This window comes from Meleagris gallopavo, chromosome 14, assembly GCF_000146605.3.
Source record: "Meleagris gallopavo isolate NT-WF06-2002-E0010 breed Aviagen turkey brand Nicholas breeding stock chromosome 14, Turkey_5.1, whole genome shotgun sequence".
Lineage (NCBI taxonomy): Eukaryota > Metazoa > Chordata > Aves > Galliformes > Phasianidae > Meleagris > Meleagris gallopavo.
Window position 1 is genome coordinate 11,185,019 of NC_015024.2, and position 10,379 is coordinate 11,195,397.

The 10,379-nt window shown below is 53.3% G+C and overlaps 1 protein-coding gene across 1 annotated transcript; it reads left to right on the forward strand.

Annotated features, from left to right (window-relative positions):
* The first annotated feature begins 6 nt into the window (after positions 1 to 6).
* Positions 7 to 8,701, forward strand: CCDC71 (coiled-coil domain containing 71). Its single transcript, XM_010718598.3, has one exon. It carries the CDS (start codon positions 2,077 to 2,079, stop codon positions 3,271 to 3,273), a length of 1,197 nt encoding a protein of 398 aa, XP_010716900.1. The 5' UTR covers positions 7 to 2,076; the 3' UTR covers positions 3,274 to 8,701.
* Positions 8,702 to 10,379: the final 1,678 nt, after the last annotated feature.

The window sequence follows — 10,379 nt, forward strand, 5'->3', positions numbered from 1 at the left end:
AGGCGGCGCCGAGAGCCTGCCCGCCCTATAAACGTTCCCTGGTCGGCCCCGCAGAGCTCCTGGGGCACGGCCTGGCCTGGCCTTGTCCTACTGACAGCCGCCCCCGGGCTCCTCGAGGCCTCTAGGCTTTGCTACCGGTCTGCTCCTGGGATAGCGGAGCACCTTGCTTGCAGGGCGGCCACACCAGCAGCTGTGGCCGTCGGGCACTTTTGCTAGGACTTGTCCCTGAGTAGGGCACCAGTTGAACAGCCTTGCTTTTGGGTGGGCCTCTGTGCACACTGCAACTTGCACTACACGAAGCAAGGCCGTGTGTCTGGATGTTGGGATGTTCTGTCCATGTGGCAATGAACACTGGACCGCACACTGCTGTTGGACACCAAAATACCTGCCCAGGTGTCCTGGCTGCCCCTGGGCTCTGTGCAGCCTGAATTTCTCACTGGAAGATTATGAATTTTGCAACCTTTTAAGAGTGTGTTGTTAGTTGTGCTTCTCTGCTGGCTTCTCCCTCTCTACCACATCAAGATTAAGCTCTCTGTTCTTGCTGGCTTCACAGTGCCCGCTGCTGCTTGATCATTATGGAGATGGCAAACCTTGCTGCTGGGCACGGGCACCAGCCTCAGTCCTGTTCAAGCGCTTCCCTCCTCACCCGTGGGAGGTACCCTGGGTGTTGCAAAGCGACTGCATGATCCTCCTTCAAATCCCTCTTCTGCTGTGACGTCTGCAGAACACTTGACATGGATTAATCTGTCATGTGGCAGCTCTTAGCCCCTCGCTGACCTGTGCTTCCCTTCTACTTTTGGCTGATATTATACTGTGGGCTTGTGTATTTTCCCTGTCTGCGGGAGCTGCCCAGCCCTGCGGTGCAGCTGCACTTTGGGAGGAATCCAGGCTATGAGCAGTTCCTCTCTCTGCCGCCTCAAGTGCTCATTTTTCCAGCTCTCTTATCTGCATACTGCCCACTCTTCTGATGCCTGCCACACCTTCAGCATGTCCCTGAAAAGATTGTTCTTTTGATTCCTCTTCGCTATTTTGAGAACAATGCTACAGATTTTTGCTTCCAGCTGAGGTGTTGGCTGGGCAGCCAGATCAGCGTGAAAGTTTGAGTTCTCCCAGTCACACTACGAAATTCCACCCTGCTCTTTGGTATCCTTTTGTTTTTGTTTTGTGAGCCAAAATTGGTGCTGTTGTTGCAGCTGCTTTGTGCCACTAAGTGAGATCTGAGTGTTGTACTTCTAACCATTGTGCACATGGCCTGCTGATGCCCGTTTCCTGCCTGCCACTCTACTTGAACTTCTCACTTCTTCACTTGGCAGCGAACGTCTTTGGATCGACAGCAGTTTGCTGGGACAGCAAGTTGTAGACTGTGGCTGAAACACAGGGACAGCAAGGAGTGGCATTGTGTTGCCCTGATGTTCAGCATCACTGGAACGTGGCTGAAATAGCCTCCAGTTCTGCTGTCAGTATTTCAGAAGGATGCTGCAGATTTGGAAAGGACTCGGAATCCTTTTTTGAGCAGAATCAATTCAAAGCTGAAAAAATTGAATGTGACACAGAGGTAGAGTTGAGATGCTTGAGCTGCTTAGTTCATCAGTGAGAGTGCTGACATGGTGTGATCACTTTGTCCTCAGTATATGCACAGGGAAAAGCTTAAATGAAATGTTGCTTTGCAAAGGCAAAATGAGATCTGTGTTCCAGATGCTGGGGCATGTCAAACTCAAACTGGAAAAAAGCTGTGGATGTCACTAAGTTAACGACTGGAACTGTTCATCTTGGGATGGGTTGGATGGGATTGTCTGAAATCTTTGTTTAGGTCTGAGTGTATTTCTGTGAGATATGTTCTAGTTTTGCTGCAGAGAAATCAGTGATGGAGTGTTTGTTTTTTGCTGCTAGCTGGAGTTGTGCACAGATTCCAACCTGATGCCTGTGAATAGCAAAAGTCTAGGCTTAATGGTTTCAGGTCCCCACTTAAAAATGTGAGATGATTTCAGTTGCTGTAAGCTAACTATCTTCTCTCTCCCTTTGAGGTGCCTAGGGTTGTTTTTCCAGTAATTTTGAAGCACCCGATTGCCTAATGCCATGAATATTGCAGTGAACAATGTGGAAGAAAAAGCTGTCCATTCCTGGTCGAGAATTTACTCTGCAGGACAAAAAGTGCTGGAGGAAGCCCTCCGAGTCTTCAATCCCATGTCCAAGGACCTTTCAGATACAGAAACCCAGCTGGTGGCCTTCATTCAGGGCCTCAAGGAAGAGGGCTTCCAGCCCACAGTTCTGAGGAGCAAAGATGTGTATGGGTACAGCTCGTGCACAGCAGACACACCTAGCCAGGCAAAAGGGAGCACACCGCACAGCTGTGCCGCTGCCACCACCTCCACCCCCCCTAAGACTCCAGCTAGAAGCACTGCAGCCATGGCAAGAGCATCTGCTTCCCCTACCAGCATTTCTGTGAACTCTTCTAAAGTCTCTCCGCCAGTCTCTAAAGGTGATTCCACAAATTTGCTGCTGAACTCCTTTAAGCAGACCAGGTCGGGCAAGTCCAAGGCCTCAGCAGTGGGCTTTCCTGCAAGCATGTATCCTGATGTGTATCCGGCTGTGAGGCTGTCTGTGGTTCTGGAAGCTCTGGTGCCACTGAAAACCCCCACATCCTGTTTGAAATCCAAGTATGCACGTGGGCCTCTTGGGGTATCACCCTCGGACCTTAAACTCCTTAAGGTTTCAAGCCAGACACGGCAATTTTCTTCAGGCAAGAGCAGTAAAATAAGAGAAGGCAAGCGATGTAAGCGTGTGGGAAAGAAGGCACCGGATTCTGCCACCCTGGCTTTAAATCTTCTGAAGGGACTAAAGGGTGGAGTGCTGCAGGAGAGCAATGCTTGCAAAGCCTCAGGAGTCCTGAACGGAAGAATTGCAGGCAGCTCCTCCCAAGGCTGCACCACAACACCACAGTCCAAGGCCTTGAAAATCAAAGCTAAGGAAGCTCCGGTGGGGAAAGTGGAGTGGAAAGATAGCAGCACTTACCAGGAGACTGTTGGGAAGAAGAGGAAAAAAGTTGCAGAGGCGAGAGATGCACCACAGAGAAAAAAATCAAAATCCATTCCTGTCCAAAATAAGCCTCGACGAGCTCGGAGCACTTTGAACCTGCTGAAATTTTGGGCCATCAAGGTGGGCAACTCTTCTTCCGATGATGAAGTGAGAAGAAGAGCACAGAAGATTCTTAGAGTCAACCTATCCCCTGTGATCCGAATTCAGCCCTTGTCCCACTCTCACAGCGTCCCCTGAGTTTCTTCACTTGGTCACTTTTTTGTAAGTAAACATGATCCTGGCACCGGAGCGTGGTGAAGTTTAAGAGCAACTTTGGATTTCTGGTGTCTGGTGACTATACGTCGACTAACCTGCAGACGGAGCAGCCTGCTCTTGTGCTGCTTCTGGCTGTCCACCACCACCTCTGTGCAGAACTGGCTGCACAAGTACAAAACCATGTTTAGGAATACGGGATGGTGCCTTTGGCCCACCGTGAGCCGAGCAGGTCAGAGCGCCTGCTTTCTCTGGTCTCTCTTCTAAATGTGGCAGGCTGTGCTCTCACTGCAGGGTCAGAACACGTGACTTTCTCATGACATGGATGCACTGTGATATTGCTCTTTTTCAAGCTGTACATTTACTGGTTTTATTTTGATCAAATTTTATAACTTTATATATCCATATATGTGCATATAGCCCAGGAACTGCGGGAAGATGCACTTCCTCCATCCCTCTGGGATTGGGTTCGATAGCTTTTGTTCCCCCTTCCCATCAGCCGGTCTTCTGTTGAAGGTGCTAGGATTTCATTGTGTTTCAGTGTTGTGACAGTCTGATCTGGGTGCTCTTGGAACAGCTCAGAAGCAGGCGGAGTTATAACCACTTGAAAATGCCAAGCAATCTGGAGAATTACCAGCTGGTAGTTGGTACTATCATACTTTTTTTATCATCGAGATCATACTTTTGGTATTACCTCTGCCCAAAAGTGGGGGAATGCTACTGGGCTGTTGCTTGCAATTTTGCTGGATGTTTCTGGGTGCTTCCTCTATTAATTGTAGCAGAAGCTCTGAACTCATCTAGGGGCTTTGCCTCCAAAGAGCAATCCTACTGGAGCCCAGTGTTGTTCCCCACTCTCGTACCTCTGTTGCAAAGGTAGAAAATGAGCTATGACTGTTACAGCCTTAGGGCTGGAGTTGCTGATCAGAGTTACTTAAAGTGCCCTGCCCATGATGTAGCTGCTGTTGCTGGACATGTCAGGAGCAGGTTCTAGGTGTTGGTAGAGAAGATGCCTGCTGTGTCTGAATGTATCAGATAAAGCCCACCTGTCCCAGAGTTCAGTGAGCCTGAATCACAGCAGAAGAGATGAATTATTGAAAGGTATATACCAGCACTTAAGTGTGGAAAGTTTGTGGAGATATCTGTCAATTTGTGGGGATGAAGCAGTAGGAGGGGAGAATCACTGCATAATGATGGATAGCAGCTTTGCCAACCTCTGGGATGTTGGGAGAAGGTATGTGGCAGGCGTGACAGCTCAGCAAAGGCTCTACTGGTCCCCAGGAGCACCAGATGCCACTGCCAGCGGGCTGTGCTGCTGCCTGTGCTGGGGCAGGCTTGGGTTGAAGCTCCGTGAGCAGCACACAGCACCTATAGGGACGGCACATGGGGATGTACCCATGGCTGGTGATGGGATGTCAGTGGGGTATGGCAGTCTGGCAGCCTGGGGAGAGGGAGTAGTGCCTGGCTGTTTGCCGTGCTGTGTTCAGGTCTCTGCAGCAGCAGGCTGGTAATCCCCTCATTCTCTCACCAGCTCAAAATACCGATTGTCTGACCTAGTAATCTCTGGGGACATTGGTTGAGGGGATGAGCTCTCCTGGGAAGCCACAGCTTCTTACGTGTCAGCTCTTCTCTAGCACCAGTCTGGATTTCAGTGCTTAATAAAAGGGGTTGGTGTCTGATCGCCAGCTCAGAGAGCAAAACTGAGGTGGGGAGAGGAGAAAGGAGTTTCACTAGGGAGTGGGAGGGCAGAGGAGCTGGTGTTCTGGGGCACAGCTCAGGCTCATCCTGCTCTCACCCTCGGGAGATAATGGCTGGCCCTGCATCACACGCTCTGCTTCTGGGTAGTTTGACTGTGTGCAGCTGACCTGCTGTCAGAAATTATAACTTGCAGTGTTCAGGACTGACCTGTGAATGCCGCTGGTTGGCTGCAGAGCAGGAGGAGCGTTTTCTTCTCCTGTGTTTTAAAATGCCCTGGCAGAGAATTCCCTTTCCTGACATGATTCTGGATGAACAAGAACTCTCCATCACTGCTAACTGGCCAGAAATTACTTTGTCCCTTTTGTTCCCACCCCTTCAGACCTTTCTCATTCCCACGCTCTCAAATGCCAGGTCTCAAAGTCCTGTGCTGGAGTTTCTCTTTCTGGCAGTGTCCCAGGGAGGGCTCTGTGGTATCGCTGCTCTCGTGGCTCCTCCGTTCCCAGCCCCATATAAGGGCACTAAGAGCTGTCCTGGAGCTTCTTTGTGCAGCACGAGACCTCCCAGCAGTGTGCCTGGGTTCCAGTGGGAAAAGCAGTTGCTCATCCACAAGGCTGAATTTAGGGCGACATCGTTTTTCCTCCAGTGTGAGCAGGAAGCTGAGCACCTGAAGCCAGCTGTCTGTTGCATCCCTCACTTTCCTTCTGTTTCTTTCTCTGCTGCACTGCTCTCTGCTTCCCTGCTCTTCTGTCACCTCTTATTTCATGCTTTGAGTCTGTGCCAGCTGAGGACTTGCCTTGTGCTGCGTTGCACATCGTGCAGAGCACAGTGCCTCAGCTCCACCTTTCCAGGCACTGAGCTGGATAGAGACATTATCTTGCCCAGCATCCTTCCCCAGCCACCAGTGCAAGCTCTGCTCTGCTAGAAATGCTTTGTGCTAGGGCTGCATCACAGAATCCTGCGAGGAAAGAGAGCACTCTGTAATGCTGTGCTCAGGGACCTGCAGGTGGTCAGTCCTGCCTCTGTCAGCATTTCTGTGGCACAGAGCACCGGGCCTTGAGCTTGCAGGGCTGTGCTGGAGCTCTCAGGCTTGCTTTGCGTTTGCTGAATTCACATTGTTAACCCCGGGTCTCTGCCATCCTGATGTCTCCTTTTCCCCATCACAGATGAGTTTGGAACTTGGCTGGAAGAATGGCAGCTCATTTTTCATGGAGGGGCTTTGTGGCCTCTGGTGCCAATGTCAGCCAGTGCAGCCTAGCCGTTACGTCCTGGCAGATGCGGTGCTGGCTGCAGGCTCTCCACAGCCCGGCTGCGCTTGGCTCTGCCATCCTTTGTCTCACGCTGTACACACGGCTGCCTGGAGCTGTGGGAAGGTCGGGGGATATCAAACCCCTCGGCCCTACCAGAGATCCTCTGAGGTCACTTCCACCCTGCTTGTTCGGTGACAGTGGTTGGATCGTATGCCTTCCAGGGACTTGCAGCAGCGCTGGCCGCGCAGCATGTGGAAAATACATTGCCTGCAGTGTCCTGGTCTCTCCTGAGCATGCCGTATGCAGGTTGCTCAGACCTGCTTCTGTATTAGTCACTTTGAATTCATCCAAGTGCCTAACCTGGCTTGTGCTGTTCCTGGGCACCGTGACAGCCGAGGGCTGTGGAGACTCTCTAAGGAATGATTTCACTGTGTGGATTTCTGCCACTGTCACTTCTAGTAACAATTCAGGCAGCGGTCAAAGGGCTGTTCTTCAGACTGAGTTTGTGGAAATCATTTTTCTTTTATTCAGCTGCCAAGAAGCAAGAGTTTATGCTTCGCTTCCACCAGACAAGGTCTGTGAGCTTCCTGCATGCTTCAGATGTCTGTCAGTGAGGTCCTTGGGGAGAGCAGCTTGTACAGCGGGGAGCAGACATCAGACACCAGGCTGAAATCACAGTGTTAATTGGTAGAAATGTTTTAAAGCTCATGTGCACTGTGATCAGATTTCACCTTCTGCTGCTGCTTTCAACTGGAGAAGTTTCTCCTTGGCCTTTTCCCTGCAAGCCATGTAGTGTGGCACTGCTGCTTCCGAACTGTTTGCTTTCCCCCCAAATGCCAGCTGCAGTAGTGTCCTTGTACAGAATTTTGTAAGCACTTTTCTGTGAGATAAGGGATATTATTATTACAGAACTCCTCTTTTGTATCCCACTGGTGGTGTTGTAGCATGGAGAGCTGTGCTTGGGAGTCCTTAGAGCTGCACAGGGTTGGATGGGGATGGCCCTTTGCCTTGTCAGCTGTGCAGACTGAGACCATCTGAGGACAGAGCTCCTGGGCTGTGTGTGAGGCAGTGCTGATGGCTGTCAGCCATGGCTGAGCATCTGTGGATGTGACATTCTTGCACTGTGCTGCCTGCAGAGCAGTAGTGCTGAGGTTGGACCCCTCAACTTGCTTAGGAAGGCAGAGGATCCCTGAGGCAAAAGCAGAAGCTGGGATCTGGGGAAAACAAAGATGCCAGCAGTGCCTGGCCAGCCAGCTTCTGCTGCCAGAAGAGATCTTCAGGGCAAGGGAGCCACATGTGCAGTGTCCCCAAAGCAGAGCTTCCACTTACCAGCCAGTGGCATGATGCTGGGCACAGGAGTTGCAGTTCTGCAGGACCTTGTGGGAGTGAAGCCAGCACTCATCCTCTATGAGCAGCTGAGCTGTGGGGCCACAAGGAAGGCACAGCTGCTCCACGAGTTCCCCTGGTGCCAGTTGCCCTCTGGAAGAACTGGCAGGGAGAGTGAGCATCTGAAATGACTTCCCTTGTGGGGATGATTAGGCCTTGCCCCTAGGGAGTCCCTTAAAGGCCTTGTTATCTTCTGGGACTCTCTCCTTGTCTTAATTAGCCCTTCTGGTTCCTGTTGCTAAAGGCAGCCCCGTGTGAGTTTGGTGATTCCCATGGACAGCGAGGCACGTGGTGCTGCTGTAAAAGAGTGGGTGCTGCAGAGCTACCGCCAAAACCTGTCATTCCCAGGGCACAGCCTGCAAAGCAGGGCATTGGGAGTGTGCCCCCATCCCCATCAAGGCCTGGGACGGGATGAAGTCAGGGAAGACGGCATCTGTGTCAGGGAAGACACACTGTATGGCGTTTAATAACATTCCCTCCTTGTGATTCCCAGTGCAGCATTGCTGGGAAACATTGCTCCTGGAGCAGGGCATGGCAGGGATGCGGGGGTCTGTCTCTGCTGCCTGGCTGCAGCAGCTCCTTCTCCAGCCATCACCTCTGAGAGAACCACCTCCACAGCTCAGCACGACCACCCTGCCCTGGCCAGGACTGGTGCCACCAGCACTCCCACCAGCGGTCCCCAACATTTGGGAACCCCAAGTGACCCTGGGAGCAGCGATGTGCCGTGCCCAGGTTGCTGGTGCTGCTGCCTCATCCCCATGGCTGGGCACACAACAAACTTTTGTCTGGTGAATTTTCAACAACCGACCATCTTGTTCTTGAGTGAACTTTATACTGTTTCATTTGTTTGTGTAGAATGTTTCTGAAGGTATATTTAATGTTTAATATGAGGCTGGGCTGCTCCACACTCAGTGTTGTATATTTTGGAATGGCATTGTTTAGTGAAAAGACAGCATTAGTATTATTCCACTCTTAGGAGGGAACAGGACAAAAAACAGACTGTCTTTTTTTCTTAAATGAAATGAACTTTTGTTATGAAGTCCTAGCAGTTGTCCAGCCCTTCAGTAAATGGTGCTCAGAACCACTCAGCGTGTCCGGCTCTTCTTTGGTCCCTGCCAGACGGTGCTGCAGCTCCGAGCCCATGGGGATGGGTGACTGTGCTCTGCCTGGCAGCGTGCCACCGCTGCTCTGTTCCACTCAGGCACACCCGTGCACCCCAGTGAGCTGTGGGGTCACCCAACTGCTATGAAGGAATGCCTGGCTCAGGACGGGAGATGCTCCAGATGAGTAGCACTGGTGCCATACTGGCATAAACTGGCACAAATCTGCATTCCAGGTTAGTTCCCGGGTCGGCGCTGCACTGTTGGCGCTTCGCCAGGTCCCGCTTGCCTTCCCCCCTCCCTCTTCCCTCGGGATCCCTTTCTGCTGGCTAATTCAACAGCAATGCCATTGTTTGCTGCTGTGTGATCTGGCTCCATTTGTCCTGCCGGGCCATCGGTGCGCTGACCTGGCACTAACGGTGGTGGGACTGCGGCCCCAGGCGAGCGCCTGCTCCTCCCTGTGCACCAGGAACAGCTGGGAACTGCCCCGAGAGCGGTGAGCTGCAGCACCCTGGTGAGTCAGCCCCTGTGGCATGTAGGGTGCCCGAGCAAAGTCCTCAGGCAGGAAAGAGGTTAAGCAGCTCTGCTTGCTGAGGATGTTCAGGGAAGCATCAGCCGCCCGCTGGGCGCACTGAAGTTGGTCCAGCAGGGCTGGCCAGGCGTGGGAGGCTGCGCTGCACACCAGCTGCGTGCTGCGGCAGTGGAGCTGAGCTCGCTGCCCCCACCTGTGTCATCCGCCAGGCTCAAGCTGCTCTGGGTGGGAAGCCAGCAGCATTTGGGAGGCAGGGGATGTGGCCTAGGAGCACTGTTGGCTGCTCCCTCTCCCTTTTCCAAGGCTGGAGATCGTATTACAGCCACCTTTATCGGGCCACTGGCGATCTCCCCAAAGCAAATAAGATGTGTTTGGCAAGATCCTGTCAGACATGCTGGCCCGCGCTAATGGCTCTTTATCAGCTCATCTCCTCCCAGCTCTCCCATTACCTCACCAGAGCCAAGGTCGGTGCCCGGTCACTGCCGTGGGAGCCTCGCTGAGCACGGCCCTTCCCTTCCTCTGGGTTTCCCCTGCACAGTGCCTGGCCACTGGACTGCACATCCACCCTGCCCTGAGCCCTGGCATCCCTCGCCCAGCCGAGGTGTAGGGGATGAGCTGCACCGGGACACGCTGAGTGCTGCCGGGCCCTGGGGGCTGCATTACCTTCCTGCCTCCCTGCTCAGCGGCATGCAGCCAGAGCACAGCCTTGGTGCAAGCACGCGGGTCCTCTTCCTTCCTTCAGCCTTGGCTAATAAAAGGCACCATGTGACAGCGAGGACTTTGTTGAGCTCCAGCGCTCTCGGGGATCCCAGGCAGCGCCGGCGGGCATGGGGTGAGTGGGGCTGCTTAGGGCACGGCAGCACCCGCGGAGCAGGGTTTGTCGTGCAGGGAGGCGTGGGGAAGCGTGCCGCCCCAGGGCCCGCGTTGTGCTCCTGGAGACGCGCCCTGTGTAGGCACGGGGTGCCCACGGGCTGCACGTCGAGTCGCAGCCATGGCACGTGCTGACGGTGCCACGCCACCGGGCATGGCTGTCCGTGCGTGGGCAACCACCGCCCGGCACCCGGCCCGCGCCTCACCTTGCTGCACCTCGGCGCAGGCAGGGCCCTCCCTCCCTGGCACGGCGCACGGAGG

Bases quoted from the DNA above. Each gene is read 5' to 3' on its own strand.
- CCDC71 (XM_010718598.3), top strand. From the start codon at position 2,077: ATGAATATTGCAGTGAACAATGTGGAAGAAAAAGCTGTCCATTCCTGG.